The 25631-nt window shown below is 41.7% G+C and overlaps 1 protein-coding gene across 1 annotated transcript in view; it reads right to left on the bottom strand.

Moving 5' to 3' along the window:
* The window catches only part of LOC149461514 (uncharacterized), a 144097-nt gene that overhangs the window by 57374 nt on the left and 61092 nt on the right, over positions 1-25631 (bottom strand). The window contains exons 6-7 of the mRNA XM_089678226.1: positions 19959-20133; positions 4797-4880 (exon numbers count right to left, since the gene is read on the bottom strand). Coding sequence (XP_089534352.1) covers positions 4797-4880; positions 19959-20133 — 259 coding nt within the window. The remainder of the gene's footprint in view (positions 1-4796; positions 4881-19958; positions 20134-25631) is intronic.

The raw sequence follows: 25631 nt of genomic DNA, 5'->3' as shown, positions 1-25631 counted from the left end.
ACTTTGTTGTGTCTAGAGACAGATGCGGAGCTGGCGCAAGTCATTCCGTCAGTCTACCATAGTTTTCTGGATGTATTTAGCAAGCGGGGGGCGGACACTCTTCCCCCGCACCGAGCTTATGACTGCCCAATTGATCTCCTCCCAGGGTCGGAAATCCCATTTGGGCGGATATTCCCCTTATCCGAGCGGGAGTTAGGGGTACTAAAAGAATATATAGATGAAAACCTCCATAAGGGGTTTATTAGACCCTCCACGTCACCAGCCGGGGCGGGCATTTTCTTTGTGGAGAAAAAGGACAAGTCCCTCCGGCCCTGCGTAGATTACCGGGACTTGAATAAGGTCACAGTAAAGAACCGTTACCCGCTACCACTAGTCCCCGAGCTGTTTCAGAGGCTGAAGTCAGCATCTGTCTTCACTAAACTAGACTTGAGAGGTGCCTATAATTTAGTTCGTATCAGAGAGGGGGACGAGTGGAAGACAGCATTCCGTACCAGATTCGGACACTTTGAATATTTGGTTATGCCCTTCGGCCTATGCAACGCCCCTGCCACCTTCCAACATTTCATAAACGATGTGTTCAGGGACTACCTAGATATCTTCGTCATTGTATACCTGGACGATATCCTTGTCTTTTCCCCAACCTTGGAGGACCATAGAGGTCACGTGAGGCGCGTGTTCGAACGGCTCCGCCAACACAGCTTATATGCCAAGGCAGACAAGTGCTGCTTTGAACAGAGTAGCATTTCGTTTTTGGGTCTAACCATCTCTCCCACGGGAATAGCCATGGATCCCCAAAAGGTTTCGGCCATTTTAGATTGGCCGGCCCCCACCGATAAGAAAGCGGTCCAACGCTTCATCGGCTTTGCGAACGTCTACAGAAAGTTCATTAAGAACTTTTCGGGCCTAGTGTCCCCTATCACCCAGCTGACCAGGCAGGGGGTTCGCTTCCAATGGACACCTGAGGCACAGAGGGCTTTTGAAGCCTTAAAGGAATTGTTTATGGCAGCTCCTATTCTGAGCCACCCTGATTCGTCCTTGCCATATATCTTGGAGGTGGACGCATCCGAGAATGCGGTCGGGGCGATCCTGTCCCAGAGGAAGGGCATCAAAGAACTCATGCACCCAGTGGCTTTCGTCTCCAGGAAACTAACTCCTGCGGAAAGGAATTATGATATCGGGGATCGGGAGCTCTTGGCGATTAAGGTGGCACTAGAGGAATGGAGATACTTGTTAGAAGGGGCGGTACACCCAATATTGATTTTTACGGATCATAAGAACCTAGAATATCTGAGGACAGCTAATCGTCTGAGGCCACGTCAAGCCAGGTGGGCGCTGTTCTTTTCATGGTTCTTTTTCCATATAACCTATAGGCCAGGGTCTAAGAACACAAAACCAGATGCGCTCTCCCGCATGTTTGGGGATCCCGAAGAGAATCCCAAGCCAGACACTATCCTGTCCCCAGGAAATTTCTTAGTTCTCCAATCGGAGCTCCATTCTCAACTGCAGACCGCGTCCGTAGGAATGCACGGTCCACCCAGTGTCCCCTTACTAAATAGGGAAGGACTTTTTTGGAAGGAGGATCGGATTGTGGTCCCTGAGGAGGCCCGTACATTGGTATTAGGATACTGCCACGATCACCCACTGGCTGGGCACTTTGGGGTACGTAAGACCTTGGAGCTGCTGCAGCGTACTTTCTGGTGGCCTAATATGGCCAGGGAGTGCGAAACCTACATAAAGACCTGTCCCGTTTGTCAGAGAAACAAACCCACTAGGAATAAAGCTTGGGGTCTCTTGCGCCCATTACCCATACCCGACAGGCCATGGACCATGATTTCCATTGACTTTATCGTGGAACTTCCACCCTCTCAGGACCACACAGCAATCTTCGTGATTGTAGACCGCCTGTCCAAGATGGCCCATTTTGTACCTCTAAAGGACACACCTACGGCCCTTGAGACAGCACGTGTGTTTATTAAGGAAGTGGTAAGACTCCACGGAATTCCCAGGGACATTGTATCTGACAGAGGGGTTCAGTTTACGTCCAGGTTCTGGAAAGCTCTATGTGAAACCCTGGGGATTAAGTTATCGTTCTCTTCAGCTTATCACCCACAGACCAATGGCCAGACGGAGCGTACAAACCAGACCCTAGAGCAGTACCTCAGGTGCTATACCACCTTCCTCCAAAATGACTGGGTTACTCTCCTGCCGCTTGCGGAATTCGCATATAATAATGCAAGTCACTCTGCTACTAGACAGTCCCCGTTTTTCGCAAACTATGGGTTCCACCCTGTATTCCTGCCCGATCTGATCCCGGAGGTCGCAGTCCCGGCCACGCAGGATATGTTGAACTTTTTGTCAACCAATAGCAAGGTATTGCAGGAAGCAATGGCAAAGGCCCAGGGTGACAATAAGAGGGCATTTGATAAGAAGAGAAGGGGGGAATTGAGTTTGCAGCCAGAGGACCAGGTTTGGTTGTCCACCGCAAATTTGAAAATGCCCTGCCCTTCGAAGAAACTGGCTCCCAAATTCTTGGGGCCCTTTCGTGTAAAATGTAGGATCAACGAGGTGGCATACGAGCTTGCACTGCCCGAGTCTATGAAGGTTCATCCGGTCTTCCACGTGTCCCTGTTGAAACCAGCAACTCCAGATCCCTTCCCAGATCGAAGGTCTAAACCACCGGAGGCAGTAGACGTGGATGGGGAGGAGGAGTTTGAAGTTGAAGCTATCTTAAACTGTAGGAAGAGGGGAGGCCGTTTCTGGTTAAATGGAAAGGATATGGGGCGGAGGAAAATTCATGGGAGCCGGCCCAAAATGTGCACGCCCCGAGACTTGTGCGGGAATTTTTTCAGAACCAGCCGTTCGGTAGGGGTCGGTTGGGCATCCGGAGGTTGCCCGTAGGGGGGGGGCAATGTCAGGGATCCCGGGTCCTCGGCGGTGCGCGCATGCGCAGACGGCCGATCCGACCCAGCCGGCGATCGCGGCGGCGGCCGCGCATGCGCAGTAGCGATCGCGGCCGCACCAATGGGAGAACAGGGCGCTCTATTTAAAGCTGCCCTGTGCATCTCCAGGTTGCCGCAAGGTCTTGTTCCTGTCCTGTAAGTACGCTTCCTTGTTGCCAAACTCTGCCTGTTCTGTTTATGCTGACCCTCTCCTGCTCTGACCCCGGCTCGTCCCTGACCATCCTTCTGCCTGACCCTCTGTACCGCGTTGCCCGCTACCTGCTGAACCTGGCTTGTGACCCCGACCATTCTCCGCTTACTCCCCCTGTACCACGCTGCCCGCACAATACCGACCCGGCTAGTCTGACCTCGCCTACTCCTGATAGTTGCCCATCCATCCCGCTCGGATCGGGATCTGTCATCCCATCCATCCAGCTCGGATCGGGATCTGTCATCCCATCCATCCAGCTCGGATCGGGATCTGTCGTCCCCTTCACAGCAGGCTCAACCCGGGCACATACCCTCAGCGGGACTCCTCTGCCACCGCCGGGGGTGCCCAGGGACGCGACCTGGTTTCAGTCTTGCACCAAGTCCATCCCCACCATCAGGGGCCCTGGTGAAAAGGCAGACTGGGACTTAGACTCCGCGTCCTGGGAAACCCCGTGCCGTGGACCACTAGAGATCCCGTTGGGCGGAGCCTGACAGGGTACTATAGTTTTTTGCACAGCAATTTTAAGACATGGCATGTTTGTTATCTATTTACTTACCAAAACCTCAGCTTTTACCAAAAAAATGGTATTTGTGTGTGTTTGTACTAAAATTAATTTTATTACATTTTTTCCTAAACATTTGAAGAAGTTGCGCAAATATCACGTGACATAAGGAATTTTCAAACTATCATCTTTTTATTCTACAGGGCCTCTGCTTTCAGAAAATGTATAAAGTAATCTTATTGCTAAAAATTAAGATTTGTACATGTGTGCAAAAGATGTGCTCTAGAGCCAAACTGGTTAAATAGAACTTTTTTTATTTTCACTTTAAGATTAAAAGAGAAGTATAGGCTTAAAAAAAACCAAGTATGCTCACCTACGTGGATGCACCATCGATCTGATGTTGCATCTGCCCCCCCCATCTCTGCACGGAGAACTGAGCAATCAAACACCGTGATTGCTCAGTTCTCCTCTGCTCTCAGCAGAGAGCCGTGACTGTCAGTCTTCATCTTTCTGTTCCTTCAGCACTCACTGGAGTGTGAAGAGGGTGGAAGTGGCTGGCTCAGACTGTCAGGGGCATGCTGAGAGGCTGAGCCAGCTTCCGGTCCAGGAATTGGGTGGATCCCAACCATATGGTTGAGATCTTTTCAGAGCCTGGACTGCTGTTGGCTGAAAACTGGTCACATGATGGCAGAATGAACTGCACTCCCATGATCCGTAGCATTACAGCCAAAAAAATATTTGGCTATACTTCTTTAAATCACGTTTTAGAAGCCGTTCACAGACAAACTCTGAAAATTCCCAAGACTTCACAATTATCTACACAGAGCAGAATGATGCCAAGCAATAGAATCATTTTATGCTTGCAAGTACTTGTTTGTGAAATGATAACAGGTCAAGTTCTTGAAAGAATGGATTTTTTACTAAACATTTACAATTATTGTTTTAAAATCACCATTTTTTTCTTTGCCACTTGTACATTATCATCTCGGATAAAAAAATTTAGATTTTGACAATATAACAGCGTGGGAATCTTTTTCACCCAGTGGACAGATTATGAAATAATATATTCCTGTTTGCATGAGACTCCAATCAACTGTAGATATTCATGTCAAAATTGGTTAATATCAGCAAAATACCTGCCTACCTGATGTTTTTCACAGCTTGGATCACATCCTGGCTGCTATTTGCATATTCATAAGTCAAGCTGGGACCATCCGCATAAACCTGAAATCACATTGATAGTCTGATTATTGCTCCATTAAGAACAAGTCGTGTGATTCAGACATAAAGTAAAACTCTAAACATGCCCGCTGTGGGCTTCTTGCTGTCACACCAGGCTTTTTATATGTGAGGATCAGAATATCATTACTAAGAAGTTCCTATCAACCAGCAGTCAGATTTACACATCCCTTCAGCCTTTGAATGTGATTAGTAATAAATCAAATGGAGACAGAATGTTAGACAGCACAAAGTTCAGAAAACAGACCCACTAACCTCACAAGCCAGAAGCTCTGTAGAAAATGGCTGCAGTGGATTACTTAGAATTCAGAATAAAGTAAACAAGAATAAACTTTCTTGCTTCAGCGTAATTGCAGTTTATTCGAAATAGTGTTTGGAGCTGGCTGATTTCACTAATTCCTGGCCTTCAAAAATGAGAGTCACTGACCTGGAATTAGCATGCAAATCAGAAATGTGGAAGAAAGCCGTTAAATCATATCTTTGGCCAAAAATGTAAAATCGTATATTCATTTCCACATCGTATTTCAGTTATTTCTAGCCTGCTCCTATTAATCTGAACAATCTTCAAATTTGTAAACTTTGTAAAGATCCCCACACATTTACATCCTTGACGCTGGGTTCACATTAGCCCACAGGCTGCGGACTGGTTGCGGGTACAGGAATTGCACCCACTACCAAATCGCACCTCTCTTGCGAGACATATAGGGCTGTCATTCATTCTGAATGGCACCCCCACAAATCTCAGCACGCAGCATAATCGTGGGTGGTCAAAAAGACCATGCGGTTTCCCTGTGGCTCAATTTTAAAAAGGTGCATGCGGGACACATGGCACAGCAGCCCATTCAAATGATTGGGCAGCTGTTCCTGAGCAAACGCAGGACGCATGGTCCGCACTAGTGTGAATCAGGCGTTAATTCTGTGACATGTTTTCACTGTGGCCTCTGAGTAGGCACTGCTGTGTCACACATTTCATAGAGCCTGCCTTCTGAACTACAGAGGTGCTGAGGAGGAGGAGTTTCAGGAGGGTGAGTCAGTACAGGAATCACTGCATTCAGCAGCAAGGTACCATGGGATATGTAGTTCTTAGACATTGAAAGTAAACCGCAGAGGAGAAGCTGCAAAAAATGCATTGTATCCAGGTAGTTGTGGAAAGAGATGGCAAGGAAACAGGCAAAACACAACACAAAGGGACATTTTTCAAGTAAGTTTATATTGGATTGTAAAATGTTATTATTGTTTGTATTGCTATTACATTGCTGATGTTATAAAATTAAATTGCACGCTTTGTCCATAGAACTCCTTTTCTTCCATACATTTTCCACCATACATACACAACTGCTAAACAACTACTGTTTTAGGCCTGTTTCACACAGGCTTCAGCTTGTATAAGAGCAGTGTGAACAGCAAGCTTTTAGAAAGCATTTGCAGAGCTTTCATAAAGCTTTATTGAAACATTTAAAGTGGCAGTCAGATCTAGTTTGTAAATGCAAAACACAGATCCTAATGGGAGCTCTGATTGTTTCTTTAACCTCCCTGGCGGTATTCCCGAGTTTAGCTCGGGGTAAAATTTCAGTACCACAATTTTGAGAAAACACAATATTTTTCGTCATAAATGTAGGCCAAAATGTATTCTGCTACGTCTCCCAATACGTGTAAATTAATTGGTTTACGCGAAAGTTATAGTGTTTACAAATGGTGGTATAGATACACTGGGATTGTATTTTTTTTTTACTAATAATGGCGGTGATCAGCAACTTATAGCGGGACTGCAGCGGGCATTCTGACACTGGGGGGGGGGGGGGGACTGATTTGGTATCACTGACATCCCCAGTGACACCAATACAGTGATCAGTGCTAAAAAAAACCCCACTGACACAATACTAATGGCACTGGGCAATAAGGGGTTAACATGAGGGGCAATCAAAGGGTTAACTGTGTGCTGTTTCACTATGTGCTGTGTCTGTGTGCTTCACAGTAAGCACACTGCTGTGCACAGCCATCCAAAGCAGTGTGCTAGAGCTGACAGGGAGGAGAACTGTTTTGTTTACAAACAGTTCTCCCCGTCGGAGAGGCTCGGCAATCATCGGGCGCCTGCGAGTAATCACTGGCTGGGCTGGACCTGCTAGCAGCTTGTTTAACCTCCCTGGCGGTATTCCCGAGTGTAGCTCGGGGGAAAGGTTTCAGTACCACAAGCGATAACTCCGAGCTACACTCGGGAATACCATGCGGCGCTGCTCCACGATCCCTGTATCACTTACCTTGTCCTGCGCTCCCACGATGTCCCTCCTGCAGTGTCCCCGACAATGTAATCCGGCGGATGGCAGCATCTGTCATCTGGGTTCCGTCCCCTGTGAGCGTCGGGGCGTACGGGGGACAGAACGGCGGGAAATTCAAAAATGACAAAAAGTGACATTCACTAAAATCACTAAAATCACATAGTATTCCATTACTGTATCAAACCATTTCACATACATTTAGTCCCTAGTGCTTTGTCCTGTGCCCTGCCTGCATTTTTACTGTTCTTATTGCCTGGAAACTGAGAAATGTCCATGGTGTCCAAAAAGCGTCACTTTAGGTCAAAAGCGGTTTTAGACCAGCTAGAGAACAGCGATAGTAAATTAGAACCACTTGCAGAATTGAGTGATAATGATTTGTGGGGAAATTCATCATCAAACAGTGAAAACGATTTTGCGACTTTGCTCAGTGATGTGCGAACTTGGCGCTATATTTCAAATTTAAGTGTTTTTGGTTTGATTATATTATTAAATTAAATTTATTATTATATTATTATTTTTATGATTATTTATTAAATTATAATTTATGATTTAGTGTTTCAAATTTTATCCTACCCGGGATGTTTACTAGACTCTTGTTCGGACAGATTTCAGTGAGTTATTCCTAAAAATTACAGGCCTACAATAAAAAAAAAACATATTTCCATGCAAAAAAATGGTACCGCTTTCAGCACCAAAAATCTGAAATAATCATACCGCCAGGGAGGTTAAAGTCACAATCAGCACTCTCATTAGGATCAGTGTTCTACATTTATAAACTGAAGCTAAAAGGTGCTTTAAAGGCTTAAAAGAAAGCTGCACAAAGCTTGCTGAAAGTTTCATAAAAGCTTGATCACACTGCTTTTATACAAGCTGAGACCTGTGTGAAACAGGCCTTAAAGCCTCCCTGTATTTCTCAGTACTGCAGGGGTGCAATAGTGACCCACAGCCACGGGCTTTACTACTGGCCCAAACAACACAGCACCCACATTCCCAGCATCTAGAAGCACACAGAGTTCTGGAAAATGTAGTCCCCGTACAGGTGTGTGCCTCATTAATGTGAGACTTTTGTGCACCACTGCTCCCCACCCACTGCCAGACTACAAAGAGAAGAAAAGTTGTGCATTCATAACAAAGATATCTGTCAAGTCATTTAAAATAAAAATGTGTATTGTCAAGGAAGGTGGACCAAGAGTAGAGATATACAATTTCCTAGAAATTTTCAAGCCATGGGGAAAAAAACGTTTTTCGAGAAAAAATTGACATTTTTGGAAATTTTAAAAAAAAAATTCAGTGTGGAGTAGTTTTACAAATTGAAAGTCATTTTGTTACACTGGGAAGGTGAAATGCAGTGTATATAAAAGTAATATGCTTAAAAAAAAGAACAGCTTATTCAGTGAATATACTAAACTTTCTTTTTTTTTTTTTTTATGTTTTATTACAAATGGAATAACAAGGACTGTATCATAATAATTTGAAAGGTTCCTGCCAATATGCATTTTCAGTTATTGACAATGCTGATCCAGAAGCATATATTGTTCTTGCAAGAGCTTGATCAATGTTGATTTTCAGGTGTCATTTTATCTACATGTAGCACCCTCTAGCTTAGCTAGGTAGGATTTCTGTTAGAGGCTTGTTGGAAGCCTGAGATGAGGCAGCCTGGGAGTGAGTTAGTGGGTTCACCTCAGCACAGGCTGGGAGGCTCTACAGATCAGGGCTTCAGGAGCCCTTCCAGAAATGTTTGGCATTTTCTGGAAGAGGGGCAGAGGAGGGGAGGAGGCCCAGATTTGCATGTTTAGGGGAACTTGGCCATTCCCCAGGCAGGAGGCTGGGCATGGTGGCCAAGGACAACCCTTAAATATGACAGAGCCTGTGCAGCAGAGGAGTTGGGTGGAAGATATAATGACGGAAGGTACTGGAGAGTGGAGCCCAGGAGGGGGCGCTAGGGAGGGGAGCCTTCCTACAGGCTGGTTGCTGGACAGAAAGATCTCCACTGTGCTAAGTCTCCTACGGAGGATAATCCTGTTAGCAGAAAAGGAGCCAGCGTAAGGCCTGAAAGTAGCTGCAATCCACCAAGCTAACAGGACAGGACAGTGTGAGTACTTCTACACCCCCTGGGCCAGATAAAGGGAGAGGGCGGTCAGATGCAAGATCTAACTAGTTCGCATCCAGGACTACTTAATTGGCAGATCTTGGAATCCATTGGAGCCCAGGGATACCCTCAGTGCAGCTGGGTAAAAGAGGAAGGATTCATCTGGTGTCTGGGGAGGTAAATCAAGGGAACTTCAGTGCTCCTTTATGAGAAAGTTCTATTTTTGCTGATCCATATTTTAGTACAGTGCAAAGTTTGCTAAGAAACTTGTCCCCAAGTTTGCAGTTCCTTGGGCATCATATATACCGTAGACCCAATCCAAGTTGTTAACCTCTCAAACCCACCTCCCCCAAAAACAGATCAAGGACTGTTTACTGACTCTGTGTGTGAAGATATGGAAAATGCATGTTGCCTGGGCATCATATATACCGTAGACCCAATCCAAGTTGTTAACCTCTCAAACCCACCTCCCCCAAAAACAGATCAAGGACTGTTTACTGACTCTGTGTGTGAAGATATGGAAAATGCATGTTGCCTGGCTGTGCAGGGCTTAGGGGGAACTCAATCAAACTCAGCGGCTCCTGCGGGGGTAGTGCTACATATAAATGAAGGGATTGTATATTTTTTAGGAGGCAGTGTTTTGTAACACTTCCTTACTTGAAGATCCTGCTGGTGAAGAAACACTTTGTGATGATCCAGAAGCAGCATAACGCAGTGTTTCTGGAATGCGAACTCTGGAGGGAAAAGCTACTTGCACTTTCATTATGGTTGTGATCATTATTCCATAAAGTCTTTTTTATGTCTTTAGAGCACCTCTGGCATGCAAGGATGTGTTTTGTCATGCTTGTAGCATTAGGAAAAGAATGTTTCTTCTCAGCAGAAATTGTACTTGGAAATGTTTCCAAACTCTAGATCAGGGGTATTGAATTAAAATTCATGGAGGTCCGATCAGTAAAATTTTGTTCAAGCAGAGGTCCGAACTGCATGCTTTTGTGATGTCACATCACAGCCCCCCTCAATCCAGTTCTTACATCCTCAGTCCCCCTGCATATTACAATCCCCCCTTCACAGCAGTGTCCTCCATCACATCATTCCCCCACAATGGCATCCTCTGCCCCCCTTCACATCACCACTCACAGTGGTGTCTTCTGCCCCTCGTCACATCACCCCTCCCCCACAGTGGTGTCTTTTGTCCTCCCTTCACAACAATTACATCAACCCCCCACAATAATGTCCTCTGCTCCCCCTTCACATCACCCCTTCCATAGTAGTTTTCTCTGCCCCCCTTCACATCACCCCCTCCCATAGTAGTGTTCTCTGCCCTCCCCTTGACATTACCCCTTTCCAAAAAAGGATTTAAGTATCACAGTTTATCACATCATTTTAGGGTCTGTCATAATAGGGATCAAACCTGCTTAAAATTTTGTGGAATAGATAGAGTGGAGACGCCGTGGAGAGGAGGGGATATGTTGATAGGCATCTCACAAAATGAAACTAAGTGGATTTACAGTATGGGGACACTGGTCCCCAAAGGTTTAAATGCAGAGATTGACATTAATTGTTTCTTGTCCAAATGGTGAATAGATTGACTGAGATCATTATTATTATTCTTGGTGGGTGTCAGTCACTCTACTCAGTGGAAGGTTAATGCTTGCATCCAATATAGTTTTCTGGTGTTATAGTTTAAAAAAATTTTTTATGTGTTTTAATTTTATGTTTATTTGAGCACTATTTTATTTGATTTTTATTTAGATTTTCATTATTATTATTTTTATTTTCATTTGTAATTTTTTGTTTTTTATTTTGTATTTTATTTTATATTTTTTATTTATTATTTATATATATATATATATATATATATATATTATTTTTTATTTATATTATATATTTTTTATTTATTTTTCATTTTGTATTTTTTATTTTATTTCTTATTTTTTATTTTAATTTTTTAATTTATTTTTATTTTATTTTTTATTTAATTTTTTTATCTTTTAGTTTTTATTTTGTATTTTAATTTTTATTTTCATTTTATTTTGCATTTTTATTAAATTTTTATGATTTTATTTAGATTTTCATATTGGATTAAAGAATAACATTTTCCTTGATTAGTTTTAATATGATAAATGCTATTTTCAATTAATGCGATTATATTTGCTTTGATTTCTGTTATATTGTTCAAATTGTGGATCATTGTTTGTATATAAACTGTGAAGGAATCTCATGTTTAGTTCACAGAGGTAAGGGTAGTGGGCAGGTACTAGCAGCAGCGATGTGAAGGGTTTATTCACCAGGGGCGACAGTGGGAGGTACATATAGATATTTGCATAGGAGATGGATGTGAGCTCTCCCTGAGCTGTATAAATGTCGGCTGGACACTGAAGGCAGTGTCTTGAGAACGCCCTGTGGGTGGGGCGAAATGCGTTGACGCACTTCCGGTCCGCCGGCATTCTGGTTTATGTCACTTCCGGTGTTTGGAACGCACGCCGGCTTATGCGGTTCAAGCGGCCATCTTGGAGGTGGAAGGCTGTTCATCCTCTGCAGTGACTATAGAAGCGTGAGATCCCTATATCTACATTCTGGAAATTGGTTATCTTGAAGCCATTGAGGCTATTAAACAAGGCTTTTAATTTTATTTAAACATATGAGTGGCCTTATTCTATCTTTATATTCTATATGGAGTGGCAGTATTACACTATGTAGTTTTTTTCTCTGCACACTATTGAGGAATCCATGGAGAAATAGAGTGGAGACGAGGGCTATACCATAGCAGGGTGAAGAAGGAGATTTGAGTTCCTTTGGAGGGGTTATAGGATCCCTTATATCCTATAAGGCTCACTACTCACCTCCATCTGGTGAGTGCGGTCAACATTATTTCTCACGTGGTGGATAGGTGGAAGCACATTTGGAAGATTTTTGATTGATTTTTTTATATATATATATATATATATATATATATATATTTTTTTTTTACGAACACTTATTATACATTTAGTGTTTATCTATTTGTGTTATTTTAATTTTAGATTTTGCGCTGTTTTTGTGTTGTTTATTATTGGTGTTTTTTCACTGGTGCACAGCTGCATAATCATATAGTTTTTTCTTTTTTTGGCGCTGGGATATATACTTTTGATTACCCCTTTCCACACTAGTGTCCTCTACTTCAGTCGCATCACTCCTCCACAGTAGTGTCCTCCACATTACAGGTCCCTGTAGCTCTGTCTCCCACTTCACATCCCAGCTCCTGTGCAGCTCTGTCCCCCACTTCACACCACAGCCCCCTGCAACTCTGTCCCTCACCCTTCCACCACAGCCTCCCTCAGCTCTGTCCCCCACTGCACACCACAACCCCCCCCCCCGTAGCTTTGTCCCCACTTCACATCACAGGCCACCGCAGCTCTGCCCACACTTCACATCACAGCCCCCTGCAGCTCTGTAGTCCACTTCACCGACAACCCCCCGCAGCTCTGTCCCCTACTTCACACCACAACCCTGCCATAGCTTTGCCCCTTACTCCACATCCCAGGCCCCTGCAGATCTGCCCCCACTTCATACCACAGCCCCCTGCTGCTTTGTCCCCCACTTGACATCATAGACCCCGTGCAGGTTTGTCCCCACTTCACATCACAGACCCCTGCAGCTCTGTCCGCTACTTCACATCACAACCCCCACAGCTCTGCCCCCCACTTCACACCCTGACTGCAACTCGGCTCCCCCACCTCACAGCCCCCCAAAGCCCTGCCCCCCATTTCACAGCCCCCAAAATCCTACCCTCCCACTTCACAGATTCCCACAGCCCTTCCCATTCACTCTCTTTACTTTGCACAGGTGTACAGAAGAACAAAGAGCTGGAGGCAGGACAACTGTTGACAGAGGGCAGGAGCTGGAGCTGCAGACAAAATTAACTTTTCATATAAACAAGCTGATGATTGGTTGCTAGAACTTCTCTGCAACCAATCACCGGCTGGTTAAGAGGCAGCTCCCATCCTCATTCTCCATCCACAATTTTTTTGCCTCCAGCTCTCTACTCTGCTGGGATAATGACAGTGGCAGAGGCTGGGGAAGGAACCGGCTGCTAAATGGTGGGACTGCTGCAGTCCAGATGGGATAGTGACCCGGTCCATTTAGTAATGCCTGCTCTAGATGTTGGTCTCACCATTTTACTGAGTGGAGGAAAAGAAAAAACAATTTACTGACCAGACTATAGGTCAGGGGCGGACTGACCATTTGGGCACTCGGGCACTGCCCGAGGGCCCTGGGTCTGTAGGATTAACTGTCAATTAACGCCTGAGAGGACACAAACTATCATCTACTATTTGCCCACAAGCAAACTAAACTGGGGCCTTTCCCCTGCAGTGCCCTCTAGTGACAGAATTGCATATTTCTCTTGTTTGAGAACTGCATTGAGAAGTACAGTGTTACTTGAACTGTATTCCAGGCTGTGTTTGTCTTCATTTGAGAGAACTTGCAATAATTTAAGACTTTACATGAAGTCTCAGAAATCTTTCATCAAGTTCATCATATCATATAGTTTGAATACCATGTAATTTACAATAATATTACTTTTCATTGTAAATTAACATATTCCACACTTTTTCTTTTTTCAATTTTTCAAAAAAAAAAAAAAAAGCGTCTTTGAAAGGCTTTCCGAGTTTTTTTTCTGGGCCTTCCCATCTCTTACAAGGAGTAACAATTACTTTGTTGCCTGAAGTTCTCCTTCAGAGTAATTAAGTTAGATTGTCTGACAGCCAGGCTTTTACATGTTCATCAGATTCACAATGGCAGATTCCATGTTTACCTTATAAGAAATATCCTTGAACAAGTTCAGAAATACATAGCGGGTTATAATTAATGTAAAAGGACATGGCCTATTACACTGTATTTAACACTCTCTTTGCTCCTCTCAACTGCCTGTCAACTTTCATCAAATGGAACACAGGTCCAGGGTGTGCAGCAATGTACATTAGGGGATCATTCACACCACAATGCATGTGCTAACTCAAGCACATAGCATTGCATTTTTTGTAATGAGTTGTTATGCATTATAAGTAGATATCTGTATGACTTGCGAGCCAAGTTGTATCCACCAAATAACAGCCCCCCAAGAACGCCAAAAAATGGACACAATATGTCCCAAGTATAATTGGATCGCAAACACTCAACACACAACTACCACTGTGTCCATAAAGTTAATTTTTCATATTGTGTTGCGCTCCTAATAATAGGTATCTCTTCTATATTCCTTATTCCTTAATACACCCAAAAATTGACAATGTGTAATCGAATAATCTGATACACAAAAATATATAAAAATGTAAAAAAACATTAGTATACAGTGATGCAAAAAAACTAAATATAATAAACACTTGTGTAGAGAATACCTAAATGTGAATATGATTCTCCTAAAAAATACATGATATGATGGTTTATACGTGATAATAAAATTAAATAAACCAATATTGCACCATAATTTGTGAAAAAACAAAAAATGTGAAATATATATAAATAAAATATATACTATATATATATATATATACTGCAAATAAATAAATAAAAAAAAATAAAACATATATATTAATAATGTCCTTTAAATTCAGTGACTCTGTGCTTGATTTAATCTTGAATTGGTGACTTTTTGTGAATCCGTGACTCTCTGTGAATCCTCTAATTAGTGCAGATGTATGCTCACCTCCTTATCTGCCTGCAATTAGGCTATATGCGCTTGTGGTTCACCTCCTATGGAACCTGCTTGGATGAAATTCCTCCTTAATAGACTGTGAAATATGGATATCCTTTATCATTAATTAGCCCATTCGGGATTGATCACTCCTTACGAAATTCAAATCCCCTTATGATCTCCTCTCCATGCGTTTCTCCATATGTGGGGACAAATTACCAAACATAGTGTTTTATCCTTTTAAAAAATTCCTGCTTTATTACTTCCAGAAGATACACTCACATTTGTTGTACAAAGTATGAGGCAATTTGTATATAACGAGTAGTCCGCCGACCGTTGAGTCATGCACCCGCCGTCTGTCAAACAATCCGGCTTTCTCCGAGTGACGTTACAGCCCCACCCCTACGCGTTACGCCACTGGTCACGTGGCTTCATCAGGGGGTTGTGATAGGTTAGTCACTCTTCCATTGCCGGCTTATATAGCACGGCCACGCCATATTGTTGTATATCTGCAGGGAGCAGCCATGTTTTTGGGGGCACTTTCATTGCTTTAATATTATTGCCAATTGATACATATGTTACTCTTACTGCTATGTCTGACTCGGAGAAATACATTGTGACATGACTCTGCGGCTTGCCAGAATACAAAACGATCTTTTTAACATATAATAATCATAACATTTGCTTAATAATAAAACAATCTAATACCTAAAAAATGCATGTCATCGTATATATATAGATGTTTGTGTGTATCCACCTATACCCATATAAATGAAAAATATTCATTAAATATTAAAATGTGTATATCAATAAAAATATACACAGAGGGGAATGTATATATATAAAATGAAATAAAGAAAAAAATGAAAATAAAGAAAAAAATATAATAAATATAAAAAATATAATAAAAAATATTTTTTTTCAAAAAATGTTTTATATACAAACAATACTAATATGAATGAAAAATCTCCTTTACAGCATATCTAGAATCTAACTAGCCAACAAACTATAAAAAATTAAAAAATATATATATATAAAAAATATATATATAAAAGAATAATGAAATAAAATAAATGCACGGATACTCCCACATAGATTTTTAAACACCTATCACACCTTAATGAATGGGCACGGAGTCTACCTATATCCATACATCAAAATGTGTAGTTTGCAATCCAAAAATATGGTATGTAAATCCTCCACTGTCTTATATACTACCTATAATGAAGTATCCCTATAAATGCCCAATCCATCAAACATATTATTATATATTTGTGTGGAAAATGAGAGACGAGCCGACCCCACTGATACTAATAGTCCCCCCACATTCACCACACAAACACACAAATATTCCTAGGTCAAGGCAAAAAGCCATGTATAAATAATATCAAATACAACATGCTAAAATCTAAACATCACTAATAAAGCATGACAAATCGAATTCCTTATTTAACCCCCCTGGTGCTAAGCTACCCAACTCATAGATCCAAAATGACTCTTTTTTACTAATTTCTCGCACTAAGTTATCTCCCCTCCAATGTGGGTTATGTTTAGTAATACCCCAAAATTCTACTTTCTCTGCGTCCTGGTTATGATATTTTTTGAAATGTACTGATAAATGATGATATTTGTAACCTATACTGATATTGTGTATATGTTCTTTCACACGTTCTTTGAGACTTCTCTTTGTGCGTCCTATATATAAATAATTACATGGACATTTTAGGGCGTACACTACACCCCTACTATCACATGTAATAAATTGGTCGATCTCATATTGTTTCCCATTTTTGGGGTTGGTGAATGATTGTCTACATCTTGGTTGTTAAATGTTGGTTGTTAAATGCCATGCAACATCTTGGTTGTTAAATGCCAATGTTATGCATTGGCATTTAACATGCATTGCATTTGTTTGACTTTTTAATTATTGCATCGTTTGTCTTAGTTTATCTTGCAGCACATTGTGTTTATGGACATTTGTGTGAAACTGAATGCATTGCGCTGTGCTGACAAAAAAAAAAGTAGTGAATGCCGTGATGGTGTAAACTGCATTCAAAGAGAACCATTATTTTTTGGTTGCCGTGCATTGGAAATGCTCACAAATGCAATCCAGCTCGTCTGGTGTGAATGAATACTAAAGGCAACGTATAGTTTTTTTTGTTTTGTTTTGGTTGGTCAGGAAAAAAAACTTTTAGTCTGGAAAAAGAGAAATATTGCATGTTAAAGTTTGTTTGCCTACCCAGCCAACTGGTGGAGTTCTCAGCATCTTTTCATATTTTTAGTTTCTTCATCTGATGTAAAAGGCCTATTGTTTACAGAGCTCACTAGCTTAAGCTAAAATTTACATGTAATTGAATGAGCCAGAGCTGTAAGTGATCAATTTTTGGATGGTTCTATCAGATATACAGTATATATAAAAAATGTATAAAATATATATGTATTTGTCTTAAATGTATTAGCTTACTGGGCTAGATCATACAGCAGCAAGATGTTTCCAATGTATACACAAACTCTGTTTTGTAATAGTAAGAATACAATGTATTATAGATACTTTTATAGTGAAATCTGATTAGTTGCAGGTGCAGGCATACTGCAGATAGTAATAACTCATCCCTGCAGTCTGGGAAGCCAACAGGTTTATGCGTTATTATTTTAAACCCATTCCCTCACAGGGAAACATTACAAGAGTACATAAATCGTTCTTAAACCCAAAAACAACAATGTATTATAATGCAGATTACCAATTCTCAGATGTAGTGGCTGCATTTTTTCCCTTCATTTTCAGCTGGTGATCCAGCCAGTAAGACTTATTATTTTTCACTTCTCTTAACAGACCAAGCTGTCCAGACAAAGTGATGGTTAGATTGTTTAGGCAAACCAATTACCACTGAGAGGGGTTATTAAAATGGCTTTTATTCATTTATGTAAAATCTTTATTTCTAAAGGAAAATAATAAAACTCTCCTTCCATAACTGCCTAAAGTGGTATTAAACTCACTTTTTAAAAAATTGCTGACAGGTATGGTTTTTTTTTATAACAGGAGAGACCTGAATAATTTTTTTCTGCTGTAAATGCTTCTCATATCTGTTATTACAGGTCCTCATATAGCGCTGTCAAGGGGACCTGATCTGTGCTGCGATTATGTGTGCATACGCAGGAGTGATGTCATCACGGCCTGGTCATTCAAGTGGCCGAAGAGATGAAACTCAGAAGGAAGACTGGTCACAAATAGAAGCGCCCAAGACTTGTGGAATTAGTGACAGCACAGTCTGAGTTTACAGTAGAAGTATGATATGTTTGCCCCAAGCATGTTTGAATCCACTTACTGTTGACTGACTCCCTAAGTCTGGCATCATTAACCCCTTCACGCCTAAGGGTAAAACAAATCTTAACTCCGAAGTACAATTTTGCAACTTTGACATGTGTTCGTTAAACCGTACATATCACAACTATTTTGTACATCCAGGAGAATTATACCTTGTTTTTTTCAGGACAAATTGGGCTTTCATTTGGTGGTAAAATGATAATGGATATCTTCTGATTTTTTTTTATTATCAAAGGAAAACTGTCCCAAAATAGTAAAAAAAAATATATAGTTTTTTTTTTTTAAATTAGCTGTGTGTTTCTTGTTACTACCATAATATACCTCCAAAGAACAACCCAAAATAAATTTTCCAGCTTTTGACGATCGCAGCAATACCATATATGTGTATGTTATTTGTACCCACAGTACAGCTCAGAAACAATAGTGCGTATTTTGTTTTTGTTTTTTAGGGGGGGGGGGGGTTTACGTAAAACACATTGACACTGACACCAATTAAAAGAAAAAAAATCCTGACCTTTGACCCTGACCTTAACCCAAACACTAACCCTGGCACTGAACTAGATCAAACCTTGATCTAGGTACTTTTTCTTTTTTTCTTAATTTTTTTATATTTATTTATTTTTATTTGTTTTTTTAACAAACAGTTGTTTTTTTCTCTATGCAAGGAGAGAGAGAGTGAGAGAGATACAATGTATCTCTCTCCTCCATTCAGAAAGAAAAAAAACAAGGGGGGCAGGCTGCACAGTGACTGATCATTGTGATACCCAATCAGAGGCTATCACAGCGATCATGTGATCTGGAATCAGGAGTCCCGGGTCCCGATTGTTAGAAGGGGACCCAGGGCTCTCAGTGACACTGCAGTCTTAGTGCTGGGCGTGTGCTTTGCGGCGCGCTCCCGGCACAAAGACAGGTACGCAAATATGCGGCCCCACGGAAAAAAGCTCAGTTCTGTGAGGCCGCATATTTGTGTAATGTCGGTGTGAAGGGGTTAAAGGAGAAGAACAGCCAAAGCTCTTTTGGCTGTACTTCTCCTGTGGATCTCATGAGTGTAGTTCATTCTGCACTCCTGTGACCCATTTTCAGCTGTCGGTGGGCTGAAGCCCACTGTTGGCTGACATCACTCAGCCGGTCCAGGCTGGGGAAAGATACTGACTTAAAAGTCGAGATCCACCCCAGAGTCTGGAGCGGCACCTGGCTCAGCCTTTCAGCGATCCGCTGAGAACCTGAACCAGCTGCTCCCTCCCCTCCACAGCCCAGCGCTCCAGTGAGCCCGGGGAGGGTGCAGAGCAGACCACTGTGACTGACAGTCACTGTTCTCTACTCAGAGCGGCTGTGAGAACTCAGTGGTCATGTGATCAATGAGTTCTCACACTTGGAGGGGGATAGATGTAGCATTGGAGCAATGCTTCATCAACCTAGGTAAATATAACTGGGGGAAAAAAAGCCCTACTTCTCTTTTAAATAAAATTAGTTTTGTAGATACAATTTATAAGAAGCACAGTGACATTGTGAGCAGTTACAGTTGTTGTATACATATTTTGTTGGCTCAGAAGTAGATGCCTGTATTGCAAGTGCAAGCCGTGCTAAATGTATAAAAAACGTGAGCTTTATACCATAGTTCTTACAACTCAGGATCTATTCATTATTTGGGCATGTATTTTTTAACTGAAGATAACCTTTACTTCTGGCAGTTCTATATCTGGTGATATGGTGGTACAAGTATACATGGCATCTTCCCAACATTTTCAGCAGACTGAGAATCATTGCAGATACTTTCCCATTCAGTGCTGGAAGTGGAGCTAATCACTGTCCAGGCACCACAGCCCATTTCTTGCTTCTGTAGGTCATCTGCGGGGCTATAATCAATTGGGTTTCCTGCTGAAAAAAAATGAGTGTATAATAAAAATGCTTTGTGGATAAGACTGACCATAGGATTTTATGCAGCATACATCGGTTATTAAAAACTTCATACTGATTACAAGAGGAGAATCTATTATTTTATTGTCTCTTTAGATTGTAGTCTTTCATGAGCAGAGCCCTTCTAGTCCTCCAGTCTTGAATTGTATTGTAATGGTGTTGTCTCCCTTAACCCCTGCTTCCCATATATGCAGCCATGTGGACCGCGTTTTGCGCGGGCACGAGAGCCCATTCATTTGAATGGACTCCCGTGCCCGGTGACACGCAAAGAAGTTTCTGCACTTCTTCTGAAAACACAGCCCGCACGGGAACCTCAATTCCCAGTACGGTTGCGATTTCCAGTGCTGGCGGCGTGACATTAGAACTAATGGAACCCGCCCGCAGGTCCGCATTTCTCTGTGTGGGTGGTGTGGCTGCACGGATTTTCGTGCGGAAACCGCAGAGGCACCACCCGCACAGATGTGAACCAAGCCTTATTCTGGAAAGCGCTGCACAAACTGATGATGCTATATAAATCCTGTCTAATAATAATTATTATTATAATAAAAGGGGAACATTGACATTATTAGGGCTTGTTCACACTTGACTAAATTTCTAACTCTTACCAAACGCTCATATAACTTTAGTATAGGCGTTTGACAGGCATCATTGAGCTTTAGTATGTAGGTTAGACAGGCGTCAATGAGCTTTAGTGTGGGCGTTAGACAGGCGTCAATGAGCTTTAGTATGGGCATTAGACAGGCATCAATGAGCTTTAGTATGGGCATTAGACAGGCATCAATGAGCTTTAGTATGGGCGTTAGACAGGTGTCAATGAGCTTTAGTATGGGTGTTAGATAGGCGTCAATGAGCTTTAGTATGGGCATTAGACAGGTGTCAATGAGCTTTAGTATGGGCGTTAGACAGGTATTGATGAGCTTTAGTATGGGCATTAGACAGGTATCGATGATCTTTAGTATGGGTGTTAGACAGATGTCAGTGAGCTTTAGACTGGCTTTTTACAAGCGTGAAAAACACTCCCTAAAAACCCTATGTGCAGTTTTGAAGCGTTTTATAAGCATTTGAGAAGCGTTAAAACCACAATCTAAATCTGTAATGTTTTTAACACTCCACAACCGCACCACAAATTCCTCGCAAACTCCTGCCAGCCTGTTTGAGGAGCGTCACCATAGACTTGAATGGGAGGCGTTAAAAGGCTTCAAATGGCTCCTAACTCGACATGAGGCTTCAGTTTTGAAGCAACACGATGCTAACGCTTCATGTTTTGAAAATGTGAACAGAACTGTGTGCTGCCCATAGTATCATTTACATAGGTGTTTGAGAGGCATTTTTAATGCTCCTCAAACACCTGCTTTCAAAGCCAGTGTGAACTAGGCCTTAAATATAACTAGTATGTTGGATTCTCATCATGTGATTATTTCCAGCATGAGAGTTATTTTTCCAAGCGCATATTATTTTTTCCATGTGTATAACATTTTAGCATTTGGAATTTATCATGGGAGACATTTTTTCCATATGCATAACATTCTATTATCTGGCATTTTATTTTATATCTATCCTGACTGTTATACCAGTCTTTTTTATTACTTATTGCCTCCGCCCTGTTTCTTGCGTTCATTTGGGAGACGGGCGCAAGAATGGAGTATACGGTTTTTATTAACCTTTCTTCTAGTTTTAAAGCGTTTCTGGTTTTTTACCTCTGTTTATCCTGATTTCCAGTTGTTTCCATATATATTTATTATGGGACATATATCCAATACCCTGACTGGGTCTGGTATTGTGATATTAGATATGCTATTCTGCCAGACCCAATACATGATATATATAACATCTGTGTTTTAATTTTATATCCTCATTTTATTTCCTGATATCTGAAGTTTGTAGCATGTATACGTTTGTATTCTGCATCTTGCCATGGTCCGTTATATAGCTTATGCCATTCACTGAGGGGATCTCTATACCCCATAGATCATATTGTGCACGGTTAATGTTACAGATATTTGCACTTCCACTCCCTATAATGGTATAGTGTTTACAGCTTATTCCCTGGGGTCTGTGACATAGCTAACAACCGTGTCTGGGTTTGCACACTGAGACTTTTTTGTCTCCTCCTCACTACATGGTAGATCGCGGATCCACGGCAAAATGGCGCTGCCGTGCTCGCGCATGCGCAGTGTGTGTTCGTCTTCGGGAAAATGGCCGCGGCCCATTGCGCATGTGCCAATTCCCCTATTTCTGACATTGGCGTCGGTCACGCTTCTGTGCAGTCTCCCCTCTGATGATGTGCCTTTAGCACATAAAAGGCCTAAGGAGGAACTGTACAGAGCGTGACGTCATTTACCCGCCGGAGCCACGAGGAGGCCCGGCGTTCTACACCGCTGGGGTCAGTACTGCATCGTTTACCTTATGCATTTCATATTTTCATGATGTATCATATGCATACTGACCTGCTGCTGTTTTTATAAATAAACCTGAGATTCTGAACATACTACACTATTTTGGGCATTTGTTTTCTGGGGCTCCTGTCTGGAGCTTTCACTCCCATAGAGAAAGCACTTTGCCATCCTGAGAGGAGTTTTCTCCTGAAGCACCTGGCTTACCTTAAGGGGATCCCCCGGACCTGTAACAGGAGTCTGTGATGACCCACCGTGAGGGAGACGCCTGGCTGCCTGGATTCTGATGTTCCCATTGCCCGTGATGCATAATCACACATGCGCATAACCCATGCGTTTCCGGTGAGTGCGCATTTCTGTTACTCTGACAAAGTGGAAACCGCGGGAATCCGTATCTCTACAGTTCACCATTGTGATACTAGATTATCACTCTATTGACTTTTCATCCTTCTTAGCGCTGCACTTTATTATTTTAGTATGTTACATGCTTTGGGGGTAGCAACTAATATGTAGCTCAATGACTGATATCAAGTGAACTGTTTAAATGAAATGGACAGGTCTGAAAATGTGTGTACACTGACTCTACAGCTACCCTTTAGGCATCTTGTGGTGTCTAGGAGTACTGATGTCAATGTACAGATCAGTTTCTGTATGTCTAGGACACAGGCTCTACACAGAGCATTGATGTCTGTCCAAGTTCATAGCCTAATGATACTCTGCCATTGCCCTGTAGAATGGTGGGAGATGGGCTTAGCACTAACTTGGGCAGAAGGTTCTGTGTACAGTCTGTGCCCAGGATCCAAAGGCTCTCCCTGTAAACCCTTCGTTCTGTGATGTTGTTAATTTAACCACTCCCCTCTCACACCTGTTCACCCCCTATGGACCAAAACAATTTATACATTTCTCCATGGACATGCTTACTTGGCAATAAATGTCATTACCTAAGATAACAAGGTAATACATATATTGTTTTTAGCGACAAACTAGGCTTTCTTTCATGATATTGTCTTGCAACAATTTTTTTTTCTTGTAATCCTTTGACAGTAAAATGCAACAAAACTAAACAAAACACACCTTTTCCTCTTTTTTTTTTTTTAGCAGTGTTAGTTTAAAAATATTTTTTCTTACTATTATAGTACTATAGATACACAAGTAACAATATATTACATTGTATCTTTATATATTTGCGTGTGAGCAGTGTTATTCATAAACACTGATTCAGACTGCTTTTATTGACAGCGACAGCTCCAGACACTTTCTCTGAGTATACAGTAATGCCAATTTTGATTAATCAAAGCCAACAATTGTTGTATACTGGGAGGGGGGGGGAGTTCCACAAGCAGTGTGGAGAGATTGGACATGCGACACAATTCCTGTGTGCAATGATGACGTATTTTTTTTTGGGGGGGGGCATGTGTAGCATGACCAAAGTCTGCAACTAGTAAAAATGTTTTACCACCAGAAAGGTTCTCTGTAAGGAGAAAAGCCAGGCAACAAAATACTAATACTCTATCTAGCAAACAAATACTATCTAGCAAACAGAGCTACTCTTTAGGTCAGAAACTAAACTCAGTTTACGTTAATCTGACGTTTACATTAATCTGCACTGGACATGCTACACAATTCCTATGTGCAATGATGACGTTTTTTTGGGGGCATGTGTAGCATGGCCAAAGTCTACAACTAGTAAAAATGTTTTACACCAGAAAGGTTCACTGTAAGGAGAAATGCCACTCGGTACTGTATAAAGCAGCAATAGAAGTCTACCTCCTGAAGCCTGTGTTGTGCTGCATTGCCAAATACATTTCAACTTCCATGGGACCTTTGAATCTGATTAGTGGCTATTAGAAACTTTTTAGCTCTGGCATTTTTTGCATTGAGATGTCTGTATGCGAGAGGCAAAAAGGAGAGTGTTCCAACATCAGCAGCAGGTGTGTTCCAGGGTCACCTTATTATTGAAAAAGAGTGTAGGGTAGACTGGTGCATTACAATGTTTGCAGGTAAACTGAGCTAAAAAACAGGTACATGTTGTTCTCTGTATACAGGTTTAAAAGTATTTCAAATGTTTTTTTGTTTCTTTGACAAGGTATTAGTGTAGTTATATCCCCTATGTTGTTTCTTTGCCTTACCTTGTAATAATTTGTGGCTACAGTTTGTATTGTCATGGCTGATCGATTCCCCATGTCCATGTAATTATCCACCTTGCTTGTCCTTATTCACTAAAGAAATAGGACAACTTCCTGTTCTGGTTCACCCAACTTCCAATGCATACATTGCCATCTGCTGTGTGTCACATCACAAATTTTGTAGTGTTAATGTATAAAATTTTTTTTTTACAGCTGCATCAGTGAGCTCTCTGTGTGTCTCTGAATGCTCTTCCTGCTTCTGTCTGTGTCAGATCTAATTATTGTATTGCTCTCACCTGCACCAGAACTAGACTGAGAGATCCATGGATTGTGGGATATGTAGCTTCTTCACAGGAAAACTGAGTTCACATACTACAGACAGAGGTAATACATTACCTTGTGCAGTGCCATGCAACATATCTCGTGTTTGAAGCCTCGGATACCAGAATGTAAAGATTTGCTCTATTACAGTGCAAAAAATGACACCATGAAACTACATGATCAATGCACATCTTATGGAGGTGCAAGACACAAGGTGCAGGTGGGATGGTTTAAAATGTTTTTGAAGTTACATTTTGACTGGAGTGTACCTTTAAAATGAGAAAAACTAATTCTCACTGAATAAGGTTACCTATGTCCTTTATTTTTGACTTACTTAAGATGCTGTTTGTAGGTTGCAGGAATGCTGGAGATGTGATGACGCCACCAGAGCCGAACTCTTGTTCTGTATCTTGACACTATTATTGTGGTAACAATTTATGTATGAACAATTCTTTTTCTTTTTCATAAAAAAACAATAAACATATTGAAAGTAAAATTAGAAAAACTCCAATTGCATGAAAGTAGCTGAGCTTTCTTTTTCCAAGTTTGGTCCTGTATACTAGTTATGTCATTCTAAGAGAAAGATGTAACCGTCTTTTGCCACATGACAGTAAGAAGC

This window comes from Staurois parvus, unplaced genomic scaffold (assembly GCF_062004578.1).
Source record: "Staurois parvus isolate SC_StPar_1 unplaced genomic scaffold, SC_StPar_1.0 ptg000199l, whole genome shotgun sequence".
Taxonomy (NCBI): Eukaryota; Metazoa; Chordata; class Amphibia; order Anura; family Ranidae; genus Staurois; species Staurois parvus.
The sequence above is the reverse complement of the archived record's forward strand: the minus strand, read 5'-3'. Positions and strand labels throughout refer to the sequence as shown.